This window comes from Diaphorina citri, unplaced genomic scaffold, assembly GCF_000475195.1.
Source record: "Diaphorina citri unplaced genomic scaffold, Diaci psyllid genome assembly version 1.1 scaffold744, whole genome shotgun sequence".
NCBI lineage: Eukaryota > Metazoa > Arthropoda > Insecta > Hemiptera > Psyllidae > Diaphorina > Diaphorina citri.
Window position 1 is genome coordinate 97533 of NW_007378177.1, and position 22503 is coordinate 120035.

At 39.5% G+C, this 22503-nt stretch overlaps 3 protein-coding genes and 1 long non-coding RNA gene across 6 annotated transcripts in view; 3 read left to right on the forward strand and 1 right to left on the reverse strand.

Moving 5' to 3' along the window:
- The window catches only part of LOC103511715 (E3 ubiquitin-protein ligase MARCH6), a 23701-nt gene extending 17161 nt beyond the window's left edge, over positions 1–6540 (reverse strand). Inside the window, exons 1-9 of the mRNA XM_008476451.2 lie at positions 6327–6540; positions 5292–5426; positions 4687–4950; positions 3788–4078; positions 2975–3158; positions 2451–2609; positions 1984–2111; positions 1224–1499; positions 563–763 (exon numbers count right to left, since the gene is read on the reverse strand). Of these exons, the coding sequence (XP_008474673.1) occupies positions 563–763; positions 1224–1499; positions 1984–2111; positions 2451–2609; positions 2975–3158; positions 3788–4078; positions 4687–4950; positions 5292–5411 (1623 nt within the window). The 5' untranslated portion in view covers positions 5412–5426; positions 6327–6540. The remainder of the gene's footprint in view (positions 1–562; positions 764–1223; positions 1500–1983; positions 2112–2450; positions 2610–2974; positions 3159–3787; positions 4079–4686; positions 4951–5291; positions 5427–6326) is intronic.
- Positions 6541–6974: 434 nt separating this feature from the next.
- Positions 6975–8280, forward strand: LOC113468465. The gene is made up of 2 exons (XR_003392207.1): positions 6975–7188; positions 8154–8280. It is a non-coding gene; the product is annotated as an uncharacterized LOC113468465 (long non-coding RNA).
- Positions 8281–8958: 678 nt separating this feature from the next.
- LOC103511716 lies at positions 8959–12330 on the forward strand. The gene is made up of 5 exons (XM_008476452.2): positions 8959–8965; positions 9081–9291; positions 9675–9719; positions 10812–11162; positions 11977–12330. The coding sequence occupies exons 1-5, from the start codon at positions 8959–8961 to the stop codon at positions 12260–12262; spliced, it is 900 nt and encodes a 299-aa protein (XP_008474674.1). The 3' UTR covers positions 12263–12330.
- A 349-nt stretch (positions 12331–12679) lies between these two features.
- Positions 12680–22503, forward strand: part of LOC103511712 — a 13945-nt gene continuing 4121 nt past the window's right edge. For 2 of the 3 annotated variants that reach the window (XR_003392210.1, XM_026825405.1), the window contains exons 1-3: positions 12680–13104; positions 13217–15037; positions 15455–15687. Coding sequence is in view for 2 of the 3 variants with exons in the window: in XM_026825405.1 (XP_026681206.1) it covers positions 12777–13104; positions 13217–15037; positions 15455–15687 (2382 nt within the window). In the remaining variant the exon portion in view is untranslated. Of the gene's footprint in view, positions 13141–13216; positions 15038–15454; positions 15688–22503 lie in introns of all 3 variants that reach the window. The other variant, XM_008476448.3, reaches the window with a different exon arrangement.

The window sequence follows — 22503 nt, forward strand, 5'->3', positions numbered from 1 at the left end:
ATTCTGCGACACAAACAGGGGCAAAATTAAAAAAAAAGGAAAAAAAAAAAAAAAAAAAAAAAAAAAAAAAAAACACACACAAAAATTTCCAACTATGAGCAAAAAATTAAGAAGAAGGGGATCTTTATACATACAAAAATTTCCTATTATGGGGTCGGTTTTTTTTTAAGTACAGTAGTACGTACCCCGATTTTATGAACCTCAGTTATATGAACTCGAAAATCCGAGTTGTTTTTTACTCGAAAATCAGATTTTTACTTTCTATTTTTCTGATAATGCAAACAAAAATTTCCGATTTTTTTTTTTTAATTTAAAATAACCCTCACAGAAATTGTAAACAATAATGCTAAGTAATATGAACATATTTTGTCCCTTTAGTTACAAAATATGTCACTATAGAAAAGAAAATCAATAAATCGGTACTTAAGCATTTACTGTGGAAAAGTTCCATTCTTTCTCTGTTTTCTAATGTAACCCCGAATTTATGAACTTTTATATGGAACCCCGATTTCATGAACTACCCTTAGTCGCAATTAGTTCATAAAATCTGGGTTCTATGTACCTGCAACAGTAGCAACTCTAGAGACAGCTCGTTAATTTGGGACTCGGCCGTGAGGGTGACCCGATAGGGGAGAAACGCCGGCATTAGGGCCCGAATGATACGAATGGGGAGCCAAAGCATGAGTAGGACGACGGTGCCGAATATGATCCCCGACACGATGAGCCGGCGGATGTGACGCAGGATGGGCAGGTGGATCATCTCCTGAGGGGTAAACAGAAGGAGAAAACAAAATTTATTTTAAATAGAATTTAGTGACAAGGCCATTTGCAGAAGAAAAAATCTTCTTCTTCGCTTTTTCCCGTGTACAGACGGGGTCGGCATTTTTTGTCAGCCTCTCAACCAGCCCTAACTAGGGTATTTGCCCTAATCAGCCCTAACTAGGGACATTTGGTTTTGGCTGCAAATTTTACGAGCGGATGCCCTTCGCACTTTGCTATTTCTTTAGCAAGAGAAATTCTAAGCTGGTCTACTCCCTGTTTAACGTCTCAAAGCCAGCCATTGCAAAAGAAAAAAATAACCGTATTAAGAGACACTTTTTTAACAATGAAAATCTTACGTGCATTAAAAAAAAAAAATGTCTGGCCTTTTTCAATACCAAAAGCTCAAATAATTTCTTAGATTTTTATCAATTACAAAAGAGGGCTCAAAAATCAGTTTTTACCTGAATGGGACTAAAATCGGGGTCATTCAAATTTCTCAGGAACCAGAGCACACCCGGCCTCAGCACCTCTCGTAGGAGCAAAATAAACGAGGCAAAGTAATACACGTATATCATTCCCAGCAGCCAATGTATGAACATACACGTACCCGGCGCTGTCTTTAGACTGAGGAGACGGTCTTTGAGAGTGGCCTCAAACATGGAGAGAGAACATAGGTCTAGCCACCAGCCACAGATGAGTGGCAGGACGCCTATCTCGATCACGCATAGGAGGGATACCTGAGAAAAGAAGGAGTGTATATGGACTAGAATATATCTCGTTTATTCTGTCGGAATAGACCTTAAAACCATTCGAATTTTGTATATTTCATAGGATAGTAATAAAGATATTATGTTGGGGCACGGTTGGTCCCGTGGTAACGCGCTTGCTTGCCATGCAGAAGGTCCCGGGTTTGAATCCCACCGGCGACAAGAAATTTGTACCCTTTTTTCGATTGCAAATATTTCAACGGGTTACTTTCTGGTGTTCTCGTTTTGACCCAGCACCTAAATGGGGAGTATTATGTCTCTTATCGGTCATCTGATGAGAGACATACTAAGGGATAGGCATGCTACGACACAGACCACATGCGTTGAATGTAGCAGTAGTTTCATTGCTACGAAATAAAAACGACGGCGAAACACTCATCTTGTTTTTTATACATAGAATCGAACCACGAACCTCTAGATTTAAAGTCCACCGTGACAAACCACCGTTTCTTACCTTGACAACAATGTAGCATAGGCCCAGCACCCGTCTGGATTTGGTAAGATTGAAGAATGAAGCTAATGAATGAAGCACAACCAAAGTCAGACCCACCAACACATAGCCACACAAGGTTGTCAGTAATCCTGAAATACAAACCAATTTTTGTTATAATAAAACCATGAACATTGTAATAAAACAGTTTTTTTTCGTGTCTATCCGGGAACTTCTGAAAAGTTTGGAAAAAAATTCCGCTCCGGCCGGGATTCGAACCCAGTACCTCCAGGTTGAAAGTCGGTGTTCTTAAGGTCACTGAGGTCCACCTCTGTGGCCGAGTGGTCAAGAGGTGCTGGGATCGAATACCGGCCGGGGCGGAAATTTTCTGACCAAACTTTTCCGTTCTTGGATAGGCATGGATGTAAAAGAATGTGCCTTGAAGTAATGCGAAAGCGGTTCCAAGGTACAATCTTAAAAAAATGACTTACCTTCAAATTTGGATGCGCTCACATAGTGTTTGAGTGTGGCGATACTCAGAAGGAATCTGCCCATGTGATAGGGACAGAACGCAAACACCAATATGAACAGAGTGTTCAAACTAACAACCCAGAACACATGTTCCAGGAATACGAGGGACCCGTCCAGCCCTGGAATAAAAATTATGTTTTTATTACACTCTAAGCAACAAGGCAAAGTAGAAAATAAATTTATATTAGTATATTATAATAGTAAATTGACAGCGACCCAAGGTATTTAAATAGGAAAAGGCTAGGAAGAAGAAGGAGAAGTAAAAATTTGTACTCGTTTTTCGATTGAAAATATTTCCAGAGGTTACTTTCTGAGTTTCTGGTGTTCTTGTGTTGATCCAGCATCTAAATGGAAAGTATATTGTCTCTTATCATATCACCCATCTGATAAGTAAGAGGCATACTACGACAAAGACCACAGGAGTCTAATGGCGGTGAAACACTGATCTTTTCTTTTTCATTCTTTTTTTCAATTCGTAACTTACCCAGTAATCTCTCCCAAGTCAATTCTTCGGCCGCTCTATCCCACTCTATTGGGTTCCAGTTGTTTTCCAGATTGCCTCCTCCTCCTCCTCCCACATCTCCCTCTATCCGACCTTCAGGCCGGGCACCTCCATCGCCACCTCCATTCTGATTGGGGTTCATAGGGCCACCCTCATTGTTAATCACCTGGTGAGGACAGACAAGGAAGCATTATGATTGTATTTTACTATGTAATCTTTCATTTAATTGTAATACCTATTTTTTAAGTTTGAAAGAAAAAAAAAATCACATTAAGAAAAGGGGAAGTCAGCCTAGTTCGTTTGAACGGTAGCACATCTGCTTTGTAAGCACAAGGTCGCGGGTTCGATTTCCTAAGATTGTAAGTGCTAGCTAGGTCACGGATTTTATCCTATACAGGTAAGGTGTTGGGAAAGCCCATATCTCTCAAAATAAAATTGTCTAATTACTTAGTCTTAAACAGATAAGGTTCGTTCTCGGAACAGCTGGATTTCTTCTATCCTGCTTTCCTCCTCTCTATGCTTTGAGGGTGATAAGACCTAAGCAGTTTCACTTCCCTTTGTCTTTTTCTTCTTCGCCTTTTCCCGTGTTCAGACGGCCTCTCATGATCAACCCTAGCTAGGGTGATTGCTTTTTTTTTTCCTGTGAGGACAAAAACAAAGTGAACTTGAATTTAACCTCCTCACTATATCTAGACAAATATAAAAAAATAACTCACCGCCTGTGAGGACAAAAACAAAGTGAACTTGAATTTAACCTCCTCACTATATCTAGACAAATATAAAAAAATAACTCACCGGAATATTGTCAGGTTCCCGAGGGACCTGCCCCTCCTGCTCTGCCCCTTCCTCGCCTCCCCCTCCCTCCTCCTCGTTGTTATTATTATGCACTCCCTGTTCATTGTTATTATTGATGAGAAGGTTACCATCCCGTTCCAGCCAGTCGGGTCCTCCACCGTGCAGAATTTGTTCCCGGAGCCACACGAGAGCTATGAAGGCAAACAGAGTGCACACGACAACAATGGAGCCGTGAATGATGTCCGAGGCAAGGTGCTCAGTGGAAATCAGGTTGAATGGAAGAGACATGACCTGTGAAGAGACAATTAAAAGAAAAAACATTAGGATTTTTTAAAGAGGTTTGATAGGGGTGACTGTAACTGCTAAGGTCTTATTATTCCAAAATCGAAGACAGAAGAAAGGCATGATAGGGAAATGCCACTAGGATTGGTTGTAAAATTGGAATTCTAGTTTAAAGAAAAAGAAATGTTTGAAAAAGGGAAGTACTTACAACTGCTGAGGTTTTAACATCCCAAAAGCAAAGAGAAAAGGAAGACAAGATAGGAAAAAGCCAGCTGTTCTGAGAACAAACCATATCTGTTTGAGAAAAAGTTCACCAAAGGTGAGTATCGAACACACAACCACTTCAATGGCAGGTATGCTACCCTTCAAGTTAAGGAGGCTGGCTAGTCACAGATGCTTGTCACAAATTAATGTTGTTCTCTGATACACTATCTCACAATAACTTTTCAACTTGACTTGGACTCAAACCACCAACTTCCAGTTCCCAAGTCCACTGTGCTAACCACTACACCACTGAGGTTGATGTCTTCCCTCAGGACTTCTGGCCCAGGAGCCCAATTTTCCAGGATCCCTTCAGCATAACATTATGGAGGTTCCCAGACTCGGCAGTTACTTACACTATCCAATGTTCCGGTGAACAAGCACTTGTATATTCTGTATCCTAACAATGGCACGATGCCGAGCCAAGCAATTGCCACCAGAGTGTAGTGGATCCAGTGTTTGACTGCTGTCAATATGCTTGATAACAGGCCACCCAGAATGTCTTTCACCGGAAGTCTGCGGGGCATGTCTGGAGCATAGATGGGCATGAAGGAAAACTTGTAGCTGCACAACTCACAATATTCTTTCCGACTGTATCTCATCCATTGAACAAGACACTCCTGGGGGAAGAGAAAAACAAACATTTACTGAATTCCTCCTCCTCTTTTTTTTCTTAGCCTTTGCCCATGTACAGACATGGTCAGCATTTTTGTCAGCCTCTCAATCAGCTAAGGTGATTGCTTTGGGCTGACATTTGGTTTTGGCTACAAATTTTATGAGTGGATGCCCTTTGCACTCAACCTTTGCTATTTCTTTAGCAAGGGAAATCCAGGCTGGTCTACTCCCTGTTTAAAATTGCCCAGCCAGACCAAGCTTGTCTAGTCCCTGTTTAATGTTCCCAGCCAGACATCTCTGTACTCAATCTATCTGTACCTAGTGAATCTAATAAAGTTATTATTACCTGATGGATCCACTTTATACTCCCCGTGCAGATACAAGGATGAAATAGTGGCCGGTCTGGTAACCCCTCAGAGCGGCACACCCGGCAAATGTCCGCCCCTTGGCCATCGTCCATCATCATAAAAATGGGTGTGATCTGAAATGATAATAGTAAAATTGAGTACCAGTATTTATAGATGAATGCTGATAATTTCCACTCATTTTTTCTCTATGAGGGCAAAGAGTAAAAACATGATGAAACCTAGAAAAACATGAAATGGAGCAGTTGCAAATGGGTAAAAATTATAAATAAATGGGCAATTCCTATGTAAAAAGTTGGGAAAAATCCAAATCTGAGGTCAAAACTAAAAAAAAAAAAAAAAAAAAAAAACCAAAAAAAAAAAAAAAAAAAAAAAAACTCTCAAAGGTTGAAAATTGAATTTTTATTTTCCGTTCTAATGAAAGAGTTCAATTATGTGTGACGTCAGACTTTACACAGTTGTTTTTTTTTGTCCATTAGGTAGCGCCACTTTGCAAGCGCGCTAGCGGAGGAGCAGAAAGAACTGAATAGAAATGTATGCGCACAAACACATTAATGCATTGCCTGCAAGGAAGCTTTGCTTGGGACATTTGATGTGTCGTCATTGCCTACGGGAGCATATGCAATAATGTCAAAGTTCACAATTTACTGGCATTTTTTTAATCAATTTATCTTGGGATCTAGAAGTTGTAGAAGAAGAAGAAGAAGAAAAATTCCGTTGATCCTCATTTTTCCTGCTCTATCACTTAGAAACATCACCCAAGTAAGTGCAACTGATCTATTCAGTATCTGGGAATAATACAATCACTTGCATACTGGCATATATCCCACCCCTGCAACAGGATAAGAGACCCATCTGTTCCAAGAACAAACTGTCTGTTTGGGGGGATTTACTTTGTCTTGGGTGGGAATCGAACCTGGAGTTGCAGAGTAGATGTGCTACCCTTCAAGCTAACTAGGCTGGCTATTATCAGTCTATCAGGACAGAAGCATAGGTCATATTATTACTATTCTTACCTGTGATGGATTGGGGTGCTTTCACTCCAGCTGGATTATTGATTTCCTATCGATACTCTTCTTGGTAGTCAGAAACATCTACGATTCATTTTGACTAGTAAAATAAAGTAAAATATGCTGTATGACACTTCAAATTTAATCAAATCTACTTGAATTTACAGTACTTTCGCCTTTACCTTTACCTTTTACTTCAGAAACCTAAAAAATGGCAAGAATTTTTCAACAGCTGCTTTTGTTTTTGTTGTGACTTTTGAGAGTGATTTTTTTTATGCAATCCGTTTTGATCAGTGATCGATGACCGGGCAAATCAACCAATGAAAAAAGAGATTACTTTTGATCCCATACAACCATACATTTTCATTGGTAGATCTAATCCTTGATTTTAAGGGCTATGAGATTGACCAACCTAAAAAAATGATTATTAAATTGATAAAAAATATATTTCATTCAATTAAAAATCATAAAAAAGTACTTTTGATCTATTCCCGAAAAAATATTCTAGCTATTCAATCGTTCCGAATATTTTAGATTTTTTTTTTGAAATATATTTTGACAGATTTGTGATTTGCATAGTTGGCCACCCTGAACAAGTTATCTGTGGATTTTTGTTTTGATGATAAAAAAAATTCTTATCAGCTGTGATACCTAGAGCTCTACGAACTCGGGATCCTGAACATTTCCATTTGAAGGAAAACAAGTACCACTTTTGGCAGACTGATTAAAATAAATCACAAATCTCCAGATTCTCCAGTAAGAACTCATAATTCTGCCTGTTCAATTTGCCAGTTTTTACTTTTTTGCCCGTCTTTCACAACTGTGTACAAAGAGTCAAATTCTTGAAGAATAAATTGACCCCCATAAGGTATGTAGGTACCTACTTTTGCCTTTAAATATTAAATTAGTTTTTAAGTAATTATGCCAATAATGTGTTTAGCTAGTGTTTGAAGGCAAATTTTAATTAGCATGATGGTAAGGCATTACTATTTCTCTAGTCGGGCTTATCTTGGTTCTATTGTAACTAATCTACACAGTAGGGAATTCGGAAAGTGTTTCATGATAGCTAACAGGTTGCTGCTCAAAATATTGAATTGATCAAATATTATTTTGTTCTGCATTTTTACTTTTGCAAATTTTGACAACTTATTTCTATGAGGAAAATGGAGATTTTGCTTTGGAAACCTAATATTATCTCTCATGTTATCTACTTGAGCACTTTTAGTTGACATTTGAGGGGAAACGAAGTCCAAATTTTAAGACAAACCTCCTCTTCTCTATTGTAAGATGTACTTTTTTGATTGCTGGGGTAAAAATAACATTTTTGACCTGTCCACAAATGTGACACAGATGTAATACAAAACTTTTGGTTTACATAGGTGCTCTGGTTGGCGGTATTTTGACCGCTTTTTGACGGCTTTCGACCGATTTTTGGCAATTTTCAGCTATACTGACGAAACGGTTGGAGATATTGTAAAAGTTACAATAGAAGAACACCCAACTAAACATCATTCAATAGAATAAGGAAAGTCGTGTGATGTTCACACCAGGTTTTTCTATTCGCTTTCGGGACGATAGGACCTCAGCAGTTACATTTCAATCTATCAAACCTCTTAGGACAAAAAAAATAAAAAAATAAGAAAATAAAAATAATAAAGAAAAAAAGAAGAAGAAAAAAAAAACAATCTATGCTGTATTAGTATTACGTACTTTTCTCTTTCTGGACGATAAAAGACCTCAGCAGTTAAAGTTCCCCCTATCAAACTTTTTTTTTTTTTTTCTTAAAAAAAACCCCTTTTTCAAACATGATTTCAAAAATGTCCCATCTTACAGGTAATATCCAGGTGAAGGTAGAAACATTTGTGAGACAGTTCCGGACGGACAATGTACGGACCAAACTGTCCAGTCTGAAGCAGTTCCTATCAATAGATAGGAAATCAGTACATAGCAGTAACCCAGACGTGAGGTAAGTAAATGTTGTAGTTCCGGGGATCGCCAACCCGTCAATTCGCAGGCAGCCGCACAACGCACAAGTTAAGAGCAACTCTTATGGGAATCAAAGAACCAACAATTTAGGACGTGAATTTTTGCTTCCCCAGACCAAAGGTGGCTTGCCAAGGGTCTCCTAGTCAGCTGAGTAGCTCGTGCCCCGAAAAAGGTTCGCAATCCCTGTTGTGGTTATTTAAGAATGGCACTTGCCTTTTAATTTTAGGGCTTGGGGGACTTTAATTGCAGTAAACCAGCTTAGTTTGTCTGGGGGACTTTAAGTAGGGAAGATACCAGTCTGAAATTTCATTTGCTACAAAAATTTGTACTCGTTTTTCGATTGCAAATATTTCAACGGGTTACTTTCTGGTGTTATCGTGTTGACCCAGCACCTAAATGGGAAGTATTGTGTCTCTTCTCGCCCATCTGATGAGAGGCATACTACGGGATGGGCATGCTACGACACAGACCACAAGCGTCCAATGTAGCAGTTGTTTCATCGCTACGAAAAAAAAACGGGGGGGAAACACTCATCTTTAAAAAAAAAAAAAAAAAAAAAAAAAAAAAAAAAAAAAAATTAGATTTTTAATCCTTTCGGGTCGGATCTCAACTTATTTTAACGTCCTTGTCTTCTAGTGTTCTGTTATTATTTATGTTATGTAATTAAAACCATAAAATACATAAGACCTTGTTTAGAATGCGGGAGTAAAGGGACTTTTCAGTCCTATCCCAGCAGGATGATATATTCTATTCCTTCGGTTTCTTTCCCTTCAGGCTCAGCGCAGACCAAATCCTGCATCGTGCAGAAAATCATGGAGAAGCTCCTAGACTACGAGCGAGAAACCTCCTCCCTGGGCTCTCCCTCGGACAGCGGACTTCCTACAGCTAAGTCTCTGCCGCCCAACGGGAAGGTCGGGACTGGGGCTGCCTCTCCCGGCACCAATCGATTCTCCAACGCGGCCCGAAATGTACTTACCAAGATCAAGTAAGTTGCAATAATTTTAACTCTCGAATAAAATTACTAAAAATCTGATGTGAACATCACACGACTTTCTTTATCCTCTTGAATTATGCTTGTTTGGGTGTTTTAGGTATGATTTCTCCCATAATTTTTTCAATATCTCTAACCATTTAGTCATTACAGCTGAAAATCACTATAAACCTCGACCGATTTTTTGGCGATCGAAAGAGAGCCAACCGTTACTCCTATGTCAATATAAAGTTTTTATAAAGGTTTTACATAGGTTTTGGGAGGTGTTTTCTCATAACTTTTTCGTTATCTCTTCCCGTTAAGTCAGTGGAGCCCAAAACCGCCAAAAAGCGGCCGAAATGCCGCCAACCGCTCAGATGTATTCTGTGGGTTTTCAGATGTGTTCCCCCGAGCTCTGAATTATGCTTGTTTGGGTGTTTTAGGTATGATTTCTCCCATATTTTTTTTCAATATCTCTAACCATTTAGTCATTACAGCTGAAAATCAATATAAACCTCGACCGATTTTTTGGCGATCGAAATAGAGCCAACCGTTACTCCTATGTCAATATAAAGTTTTTATGAAGGTTTACATAGGTTTTGGGAGGTGTTTTCTCATAACTTTTTCGTTATCTCTTCCCGTTAAGTCTGTGGAGCCCAAAACCGCCAAAAAGCGGCCGAAATGCCGCCAACCGCTCAGATGTATTCTGTGGGTTTTCAGATGTGTTCCCCCGAGCTGACCACGTCAGTTCTAAAGGTAGTTTGATCTTGAAAATTTCCTAGATAACGCGAGAGAAAATACCCTTATCTCTGTATGACTAAGTTTAGAGCTCTAGGATTATCACAGAATGAATTTATGTATCTAAAGCGCCACGTCAGGTTTGTAGATAAAGTACTATGATCGTTTAAGTCCAAGATATTAAAATGAGAACTGTTGTGGTTTATTTTCCTCTTCTACGTATTTTCCAGATCTAGTAATAACTGGATTTGAAAGGGACTTTTTTCCTGAATGGGAAACACATAGGTACTCAACAAGAAAAAGTAAAAAAAAATTGGGTAATAGAAGTTAAAAGTGACTTCGAGGGAGCCTAGTCAGCTTGGACCCCCGCGGTCTGTGATGGCTATGTAGTAATAGTAAGTAATAATACCTCAGCAGTTTCCGCTATCAAATCAGAAAATGTTATTTATCTATTTAATACACATTTCTCAATTAATTATATCAGCCATTAGTGTATTCAAAGAAATAAGGACTACATCAGGAATCTCATCAGAGTCATCAATCAATCAATCCATAGCCAGCCTAGTTAGCTTAGTTGGTAGTGCGTCTGCCTTGTAAGCGCTGGGCCGCGGGTTCGATTCCCACCCGGGGCGGATTTTATCCTAGATCTTAGAAAGATCCGGGCTTGAAAGCAGCGCCAGTGATTTTCAAACAGAACGGGCTGCTAATTTCAAAGGAAATAAATTCAAATTAGAAGAGAAGAAAGAAGAAGACCCATTTGAGAGCCTTTATCACGAAAAACTTTGTGATTCCAAAAGGGGGCTCTTCACAGAAAGGCAATCTATCAGGGAGGCCAACCATGAGACCAACGAATGGACACACGAAGACGATGCTAACGAAGAGATAGACAGCAACGAAGACTTGGCCAACGAAAATCTCGACAAGGCCGTCAGCGAATTGAACGATTTTCCCGTGTTCGCGCTTGAAACGGGCGAGAGTCATCAGTTCGCACCGGTTGAGAAGAATCTCAATGAATCAGGCAGCGGTGGCGTGAAGGCTTCGTTGAAACGCGCTCAGTTTCGATCGTTGGACGAATTTTCGTTGAAATTCACACGCAGTCTCCTGAACGATTGGAAGAATCCGTTGAAACGCGTGTTCCAGCGAATTCAGTCGGATCGTTCCATCATGGGACGGGTCGATGTACGAAGCCTCTCCACCAATTTCGATCATTGTATCTCTGCTCCCTCTCGATGTCGTTCCAATTTCCTTGTTTTCTTTGAATATCAGCTCTGATGACATCACTATATCGGTATCTCGGTCTTCCTCTTGGTCTCATACCTCCCATTCTCATCAGAGTCATCAGGGTTGAAATGTAGTCGGGATTGTCGGATAGGATATTGGATAGCGGGTTACCGAGGAACGGAGGTGGTCTTAATCTTTTTACAGTGCAGTAGGTTTACAGTACAGCAGAGGATGTGTTCTACTGTTACACGTTCTACTGGTCTTTCCTCTCTTTTGAAAAGGTGAGAATGTGTGATCTTGGTATGACCGATTCTCACTACCGAGGAACGAAGGTGGTCTTAATCTTTTTACAGTGCAGTAGGATGTGTTCTACTGTTACACGTTCTACTGGTCTTTCCTCTCTTTTGAAAAGGTGAGAATGTGTGATCTTGGTATGACCGATTCTCATTCTCATAAGGCACACTTCATCTAATTGTGCCTTTTGAGACGAGATTTTCCAAGGGATATAAGAAAACGTAACTTCATTCTTTTATTTTTATTTTTTATTTATTTATTTATTTTTATTTATTTATTTTTTTTCTTTCTCAGTTGTGAAGTGTCCGATGCGGGGAGTCACGACAGCGTGGATTCGTTTCTCGAAGCCCGCAAGGCGGATCCGGAAACCATACTCCGTTTTCCAAGGGATATAAGAAAACATAACTTCATTCTTTTATTTTTATTTTATTTTTTTTCCCCCCTCAGTTGTGAAGTGTCCGATGCGGGGAGTCACGACAGCGTGGATTCGTTTCTCGAAGCCCGCAAGGCGGATCCGGAAACCATACTCCTCAATTTGGGCTTCGGGGGGAGCATATCCAACTCTTCGTATTCTGACACGGGCCGCATTCCGCAACGCTTCCTCCAGCCTTCCAAACTGAACGGAATCGCCATCGAGAATTTCCTCAAACATCAGCAACTCCTGGTGCATTCGTACGAGTCCGGGTTGGGTGGATATCGAGGCTTGACTGGTGAGTTTATATTAATTAATTAAATTTAGATGTTAAAAAGTTGGGTAAATTGAAGGAAAAATGAGGGAACTTGAAAAGTGAAGGGAGAGAGAAGAGAGAGGCTGTTCTCCTCCCTGTTTGTATAGCAGATACAAAAAGACATATTTTCTTTATCCTGCTATCGCCATTCGGCGAAAGCTAAAGCCGCTACAACAACAACAACAACAACAACAACGACAACAGCAACAACAACAACAACAACAACAACAACAACAACAACAACAACAACAACAACAACAACAACAACAACAACATGTAAATAATAAAAGAACTAGTGTAAATAATAGAGAAGTTAGTTTAAATAAGAGAGAAGTTAGTGTAACTAATGAAGAAGTTAGTATAAATAACGCAAGAGCTGGTGTAAATATGGATGCCAATGGAAATCTAAGTGTCGGTGAAAGAACTAGTGTAAATAATAGAGAAGTTAGTTTAAATAAGAAAGAAGTTAGTGTAACTAATGAAGAAGTTAGTATAAATAACGCAAGAGCTGGTGTAAATATGGATGCCAATGGAAATCTAAGTGTCGGTACTGTAAATTCTGTAAATACTGCAGATAATGGAAATATCAATGAAACAACCAATGATGTACTTAATAGAAACAACAATAGACCGGACAATCCACAAAATGCTAATGGAGGATTTGAACGAAGTAGTAGTACAACGGAAGTACTTGGTCAAGAAAGTACAGATGGGGTTCGGCAAAGACCAAGTATAGTTATCAACCATTGTGAAAGCATCGATATGAATGCTGAATCTGCAGACAGAACGGATGCCAATGAACAAACGTACAATGGGAAGGCCAGAGTAGCAGGAAGTAGTGAACAAGATGGAAATGCTAATACTGAAGGAAATGATAGTCAAGGCAACTGCAGACAGAACGGATGCCAACGAACAAACGTACAATGGGAAGGCCAGAGTAGCAGGAAGTAGTGAACAAGATGGAAATGCTAATACTGAAGGAAATGATAGTCAAGGCAATGAACTTGGGACAAATGAAACTCAAGAGCTCAACTATAGACATAATATAAACACTAGTGAAATCAATCCAGTACCTGAAACATCTATAGAACAAAGTACACTTATAAGAGACATTAAGAAAATAGATGATAATCAAAATATTGTAGACAATCCACCCATAGGTGAGAATAAAGAGGCCACTGCAGCCAGAGTAGGGCCTTCGTCTTCAATGGCAGACTTGGTGTACAATCTAATTGTAGACAAGTCTGACGCCATTGAACCAAATGTAGATAAGAAGACTGATTCCCATAACCAACTGCTCAATGAAATAGAAATAAAGACAAAACCCAGTGATATAGAAGAAGACATAGCTCAAAGAAAGAATTCGAGTGGGGAAAGAACAAACTATGATGCTGCCTACGAGACTACGCACCCCAACATTGTAGTCGTGTCGAGAAACATGAAAAACATCGATGATATGAATTCGAAAGAACACTCGGATAAGATGGAAAAAATAGCTAGTTCTGTAAAGGACACGAGGTGTGAGAAAGAGGTCGTTGAAGCTCAAAACACGGCCAGCGACCAGCTAGGAAACATTGAGAATGGAAGTAGTGTCAAAGAATCTGCTCCGGATAAAATACCTTCTGGTTCTTCTATAGCGAACCTTGTGTACAATATGATTGTAAAGTCCACAGGACCTAGCTCAAGTGCAGATCAAACAAATGAAGAAAACAGCTCAACTAATCCTAGAATAGTATTAGACACTTCTGATGAAGTAGACAAAGATGATACAAGGAATGAGCGGAGTCCATCTAGTAACGCCTGTGATAGCGGTGAAGCGAGCAACAGAGAGGCTGTAAACGCCAATGAAACTTCAAATATTGATGAAGCAAGCCACGCAAAACCCGCCAACCACTTGAACCTAGCCTCCATCATGCCATCCCCACTCGTAACACAAATCAAGCGAACCAGCTCAGCCGTATCCCTTCGTGACGAACTGCTCGAAAGCCTTGGCTCCATTGAGCACGAAAAATCGCCCGATTTGGACGATCTCCTTGCGTCCATCGGACCGATTCGCGTGGAAAATGACGAGGATTATGATGAGATTTACGAGAGCGATTTCGAGGAGAATCAGGAAATTCCGGTCCTAAGAAAGCAGAAGAAACATCAGTACCGGAAGAAACACGCGGACAGTCATGGAAGTGGTCTGGTCGATGGGCACCAATGTGACGGCGCCAAACGACGGCGAACGACTGACGAAGTGGAAAGTGACAACGAGGACGCCAAATCCGACAAAGAAGATAGCTGTCACGTGTGTCCAACCTGTCGCCAACGGAACCAGCACTACTATAATGATCCGGAGAGTATAGACCGCGCATTCAGTCCGGTTAACGTAGACGATCATTACGTATGTGGGAAAAGATGCTGCCGAATGAATCACGATTCGTTAGCCACGGAAACACACGAACCGGGGGGACACGAAGAATGCCGAAACTGCCACCGATCGGATCCGAACACGGACGCAGATATCTCCGAGTGTTGTCGGACGTGCTACAGGCCTTCGATCGACTACTCCATGCTGGACGAATCCTGTCATATCCCGGTTATAAAATCCATCGATAAGATCATCACAACGTTGGAGAATGTGTTGGAACCGCTGGAACAAATCACGGATTCGGCAACGGAGAGTGAGATCAGCTGTGGTTATAAGCGGCGTGGCTCAGGGAAGTCGGCTGGGACCACGGGACCTGGACATTTGGAGAACTTGAACCTGCTCATAGCGAAACTGAATCATATCAACGGTAAGCTTTTCGTAGTAAGATTTCTGTTTCTAGCTTTCTAGAATTACCTATGTAGAAATTTTAAGGATCAAATCATATAATAAGCTCATTATTATTTATTTATATGTTTAAATTAAAAAATAAATAAAATAATTTTACTTTTTTATAGGTTTAACGTCACTACTAAGGTTTAGAGTTTAGAGTAGAGTGATCGAAAGTCTCACATTAACTCTCCCAGCCTGAGTGGAGTCAGGAAAAGCGATCAGTACTCCATTGCCCAGATGGTTTGTCTCCCATTCGGATACCAACCACGCGCAATGTTGTTTAACTTAAGTTTCCCATTACCATTACTTTAGTGGCCCATTAGGGACTATTTTTCCACATTTTCCCAAATCCCAACCGAACTCATTCGACATTTATTTTCGATCTTTTCCCCAGGCACGGAACTGTCTTCGATCGCCGCGGGCGATTTTTCCGCCCTGTCCAATCACGAACAGTGTTCCCTCCAGTGCAAAATCCTGCGTCAGGCCCTGGCCACCTATTTGAGTCAAATGTCCCAGCAAGAACTTCACGAAGAACTAAAATCGTGCCTGAGTCTAGAGGTGGAGAGAGTGGCAGAACTGCTCAATGGAAACATAGATGTGGGTGTGCTCTCACGTGTTGTACTACAGGTGAGTTCGTATGTTGTATTTCAGGTGAGTTCACATGTTGTACTACTTTCCCAGTGTTAGTACCAGGACTGTTATATATTCCCCCCCCCCTCTCGAGCTTAATATTTTTCTCCTTTACCATAAGCCAGACTCCAAAAATTTGTACCATCTTTCTGGTGTCCTTGTGCTGACACAAAGCCTAAATGGGAAGTATTGTGTCTATTCTCGCCCATCTGATAGGCTATGTCAAAGATAACATGTCTTGTAAGCCCTAGAACGCGGGTTCGATTCCCCCCTTGGGCGAATTTTATCCTAAAGGGATAATGTTCGCTCTCGGAACGGCTGGGTTTCTCCTATCCTGTCTTCCTTCTCTCTTCAATTTCGGGACGGTAAGACCTTAGCAGTTACAATGGTCATAAATGTCGCACCCCGTTTAATAACTACTCTTTGAACCACCAACCTCCAGATCGGGTTACTTTCCGGTGTTCTCGTGTTGACCCAGCACCAAAATCGGAAGCATTGTGTCTCTTCTAGCCCATCTGATAAGAGGCATACTACAGGATGGGCATGCTACGATACAGGCCAGACGAGTCTAAAGTAGCAGTTGTTTCATTGCTACGAAATAAAAACGGCGGTAAAACACTAATCTTTCTTTTTTTTTTAAAAAAAAAAAAAATCTCATGTACATACCGGGTCCCACGTTCAAGTTGATAATCTTCATACAACTGTACGGGGTGTAGTTGACTCGTTTGCCTTCTTTTCCATAGCTGTGGCGAATGTTGTAGGCGTATCCTTTGTCAAACTTGTCACCATCCAGTTTCTTGGTGAACTCAGACCGATATAGATGCAGCGCGTCCTCCATCTTAACACCAATCCCTGTTAATGTAAATAAATGGAATTACAGAAATGACTTCAGAGAAATCCACAAACAAAGCAGCAACTTCCACCACAGCAAGATCTAACAGCAAGTGGTCTGAGGAGAGAAAGACCAACCATTCATCTAGGATGAAGATTTACTGGCACAAGAGAAAGCAAAAACCTCTATGGTTAAGAATTTCGTGGTCCTTTGAGGCCGAAACGAACCAAAAAATAAATCAATGTAATTTCTTAGTGTTATTATGTCACAATTTTTGGTGTGGAGAGAGAAGAAAGGCAGGATGGGTGCGAGATACCTTCTCCTAAAAAAAAAGAGTTTGATAGAGGGAATTTTAACTTCTCATATCTTAAGCTGTGCCTACACTTGATTGATGCTCACTGATGTTGTGTACCTACCCACCTTTATCATGCTAAAAGTGAGAAGGAAGATAGGATAGAGGAAACTAACAACGGACTATCATCGTCCCGAAATCGAAGAGAAGACAGGATAGGAAAAAGTCAGACATTCTCAGAACAAACCCTATCAGTTTTGGATAAGGTTCCCCCTGATGGGAATCGAATGGAGCAGTTGCAAATGGATAAAAATTATAAATAAATGGTTGATTACTATGTAAAAAGTAGGGAAAAATCCAGATCTGAGGTCAAACCTCCGAAAAAATAACTGTAAAAGGTCGAAAATTCAATTTTTATTTTCCGTTCTAAAGAAAGAGTTCAAATATGTATGACGTCAGACTTTACGCAGTTGTTTTTTCGTCCGTTAGGTAGCGCCACTCTGCAAGCGCGCCAGCGGAGGAGCAGAAAGAACTGCGCAGAAACGTAATGCGTTGCCTGCGAGGGAGCTTTGCTCGGAACATTTGATGTGACGTCATCGCGTACGGGAGCGTATGCCGTGGTGTCAAAGTTCATGATTTACCGGTATTTTTTAAATCGATTTATCTCGGGATCTAGAAGTCGTACTTAGAAGGAAAAGAAAAATTCCGTTGGTCCTCATTTTTCCTGCTCTATGGCTTTGAAACATCACCCAAGAAAGTGCAACTGATCTATTGGTAACCTAGCCTAGCAGGCTTTACCCTCCAAGGTAACTACGCTGGAAAAATCTAAGGTAAAACACCTACTCACCGTCTTCGTACCGAAAATCGGCATTTTTTTATTTAAGCGCCAAAAATAAGGAAACGTGCCATTTTTGAGAACCCCTGATAATTTTAAATGATTTTTCAGACGATTTGTGTTTAACTTCTCATACATCAAAATCAGCTGATGTTTGTAAACATTGAAAAAAATCAGTTTGAAAATTGTGCTTCGAGAGGAACCTACGTTTTTTCACAATTGTCTGTTTTTTCCCTTAAGAAACTGAGTTTCGTAGCTAAGGTTTGTAGACTGTGTATTGAGCTTTCAAGTGACTTTTTCATTTTTTCTGGACTTAAAACATAATTATCAATAGATTTAAATGCATTGCAATAATTTTATGTGAATACTTTTTAAATAAATGGTAAAAAAAAGGTGCAGTGTCGGAGTTCCGAACGGTGTAGAAATAATCGTCCCGGGTAACAAGTATTTCACATGAATGTTTTCTCAAATGTACCATTGTTCGAATTTCTTTTTATTTAACCATCTTATTTAATCTTTTTTGGTTTAAAATCATAAAATAGTGGTGAGTAATTAATGAATAATTGGTATCTAATTAGGTACTTTGTTTAATTCTTAGATTTAAAATGGCAAAAGTCAAGAGGAAGTCAAAAGCTAGAGAAAGAAGAGAAGACAGGATAGGAAAAAGTCAGACATTCCCAGAACAAACCCTATCAGTTTTGGATAAGGTTTTCCCTGATGGGAATTGAATGGAGCAGTTGCAAATGGGTAAAAATTATAAATAAATGGTCGATTACTATGTAAAAAGTTGGGAAAAATCCAGATCTGTGGTCAAACCTCCGAAAAAATAACTGTAAAAGGTCGAAAATTCAATTTTTATTTTCCGTTCTAATGAAAGAGTTCAAATATGTGTGAATCAGACTTTACGCAGTTGTTTTTTTCGTCTGTTAGGTAGCGCCACTATGCAAGCGCGCCAGCGGAGGAGCAGAAAGAACTGCGCAGAAACGTAATGCGTTGCCTGCGAGGGAGCTTTGCTCGGAACATTTGATGTGACGTCATCGCGTACGGGAGCGTATGCCGTGGTGTCAAAGTTCATGATTTACCGGTATTTTTTAAATCGATTTATCTCGGGACTACGGGAGCGTATGCCGTGATGTCAAAGTTCATGATTTACCGGTATTTTTTAAATCGATTTATTTCGGGATCTAGAAGTCGTAGAAGAAAAAGAAAAAATCCGTTGGTCCTCATATTTCCTGCTCTATGGCTTTGAAACATCACCCAAGTAAGCGCAACTGATCTATTGGTAACCTAGCCAAGCAGGCTTTACCCTCCAAGGTAACTACGCTGGAAAAATCTACCTTTTTTTCCATCACCCTCTCTCACACTAACTCACATCCTTTCTCTTTTTTGTTCTACATACTTACCTTTCATCTTCAATGATTCTCGAATACAAATTACTGCACAGCATGATTTTTTCCATCACCCTCTCTCACACTCACTAACTCACATCCTTTCTCTTTTTTGTTCTACATACTTACCTTTCATCTTCAATGATTCTCGAATACAAATTACTGCACAGCATGAGTTGTTTGGAGATAAAGGATCTATACTGGGTAGCTATGACGGAGATGATGTCTTGACTCGTTATGTACCCAAAACCCTTGTGCACAAATATTCTCCGCTTACTAATCAAGTCCAACACTTCGGTGAAAGGAACCTTGTAATAATCTGCAAGCAGGGAGGGAAGGAGAGATTAGCCAAGTACCAAAGTTTTTTTTTATTATTATTATTTATTCTAGGAGGGGAATAACATCTTAGATCTTTGCCCCTAAGATATTGATTTTTATTTTTTCAAATTCAATCCAGGACCACAGTTTTTTTTTTTTTTAGGGAAAAAGTCCAGGGCCTTTGACAACCAAAAAACCTAATGGGATGATTTCCTATCTTCCCAAAATGTCATCAAAATTAAACAAATTATTGAATGAAACTATGATAAAACAAACAGATGAGTAAATTGACAGTTGAGAGGAACAATTAAAAGTAGGCACCTACTGAGAACATAGGGCAACTTCCAAGATATTTCCATGAGTTTTTCCCCTTTAGGATTCAACTTACCTTTTGATTTATCTATAAGGCCATTGGAAATGTTAAGTAAACCACTAGTCTCCTCTTCCGAAATACTCATATAGCAGAAATCATTGCTCTTCAAAAATGCCTGTCTGCCTTCACTGCTCAGCTGTGTCCACCTCAGTCTAAACAAATCCAACTCCTGTGCAATGAACCATCTACGTAGTTCCTCTGTCCTTGAATAAGTTAGCCGACAAAATCCGATATACTCATATAGCAGAAATCATTGCTCTTCAAAAATGCCTGTCTGCCTTCACTGCTCAGATGTGTCCACCTCAGTCTAAACAAATCCAACTCCTGTGCAATGAACCATCTACGTAGTTCCTCTGTCCTTGAATAAGTTAGCCGACAAATGAAATGTGTGATGTGATCTTTTCTCCGTGCTTCATAGTCTTGTTCTAGCTTCCCGAGACCATTGCCTGTGAATACCTTGTGAAATGATTTCATCCCTTGGGTTTTGATTTCATCTAAGATTGCCTTTCGCCATTCTTCTGAATATCTTGTGATTCCTGGAGGAAAGAAAGCAGAAAATTGAAATACATACAGAAATTGATCTTTTTTGTTACTCGTGCTTCATAGTCTTGTTCTAGCTTCCCGAGGCCATTGCCTATGAATACCTTGTGAAATGATTTCATCCCTTGGGTTTTGATTTCATCTAAGATTGCTTTTCGCCATTCTTCTGAATATCTTGTGATTCCTGGAGGAAAGAAAGCAGAAAATTGAAATACATACAGAAATTGATCTTTTTTGTTACCAAGAAGTTACTGAGCCAAGTAATCAAATCCATCCAAAATCTCAAAGTAGATTTAATATGTTGGCAATAGCAAATGAACCGTACAAAAATGACATTGGTGGAAGAAGTTACCGAGCCAAGTAATCAAATCCATCCAAAATCTCAAAGTAGATTTAATATGTTGGCAATAGCAAATGAACCGTACAAAAATGACATTGGTGTAAATGATAACTATGATGAAACAAACGGGCATAGGAACCAAAACAATGATGCAAGGGGAAAAGTAGACAATAAAAATATAACCTCTCAAGAAAATAAAGTTGACAATGCCTTGGCAATTATACACTCTAATAGAGTTGATGTGAATCCAGAGCTAAGTGATCTTCAATATATTACACAACCTAATAATCCAAGTAAAGAAACTCGTAATGAAATCAATATCAGACCAAAATTTCATTTTAATATGGAAATTGATTTCTTAATCAACAAGAAATTAAAAAAAAAAATCAAAGCATTAATTTTTGTGGTCAAGTAGAGAGCTTTTTCATAACTTTTGTAGGTATTACAGCATTACTAAGTGACTCTCTCTTGCGGCCCTCGGGTGCCCTAAGGTTGGACAACCCTGATTTAACATGTTACCTATGAGTTATTGATTATTATTTATTTGGTTCACCCATTATAATTTTAAATAAACCTCTATTTTTTTATTATTATTATTTTTTTTTTATTACTTTGTTTTATATTTATAACAAACAACATAATTCTTTTCTGTTACTACTTGTAGCTATAGTTCTTACTAGCTGATTCACATACTTATTCTACATAATTATGTACCTACATTACCTACCAAGTTAGTTATGCATATTTTCAGCGAGACATCTAATGTGTTATTTTTGTTATTTTGTTTAACGCTTTTTTAGAGCTCTCTATTTATTACTGTGATTTTTACTTTCTTTCTAATTTTGTTTACTTTTGCTGACGATGATCGATTAACTCGTGTTCTGTAGTTTCTTTTTGTTTTGAAACGTGGTTGTAAGTAACTATGATTAATTGTGCAGTTTTATAAGTTATCCTACAAAAATAATTATTGATTACACTCCTTGTTTTACAGCGGCTCCCACGCAGTCTCAGTAAGACTGCCCGTATTGTCTTCTTAATTAATGCCTCTGTCCTAAATATTTTGGTCATTCGGGCCGGATTAGATTTTTTTTTTTTTTTTTTTTAAGAGGTTTTTTAACTGTAACTGCTATGGTCTTATCGTCCCGAAATCGAAGGGAGAAGGAAGACAGGATAGGAGAAAGCCAGCCGTTCCGAGAACGAACATTATCCCATCAGGATAAAATCCGCCCCGGGCGGGAATCGAACCCGCGGCCTAGCGCTTACAAGGCAGACGCACCACCAACTAAGCTAACTAGGCTGGCACAACTTTTAGAGCTGTTTGCCCCTATAGAGTCCCTACACCTAACCCTCGGAATGGCCTTTTTTTGTTCGAAGGTTAACGTGTAGAATTCTCAACCAGGGTATAAAAATTGGTGACTGGGCTATCCAGAAGCTTACCAACCTACATATTTAAATTTAAAGAAGCCGGCCTAGTTGCCTTGTAAGCACTAGGTCGCAGGATAAATGACCGCCCGGGGCAGATCCTAAACAGATAATTTTCGTTCTCTGAACGGCTGGCTTTCTACTCTCTGTGTAGCATTGGATTTGTGACCGTGAACAGGTGAACATTGCGGTTCGATTGTTCGAATCCGAACAAGAACATAGAAATCATATCCAAGTTCACCTTTTAACCCCCTGAAAATCATAGCCATCTATAAGATCAAGTACAATTCTATAACATAATCTAGTTCAAAGGGTACGTAGATCATGAAATGTAAAGATACTCAAAGGCCAAGCAAGGTGAGAGATTAATAAAACAAAAAAAAAAAAATACGTAAGTAGTGGGGTGAATAAATTTACATACCAGCGTGATGAAAGGCATAAGCTTTTGTTTTAATTCGAAAGGTCCAGTAATT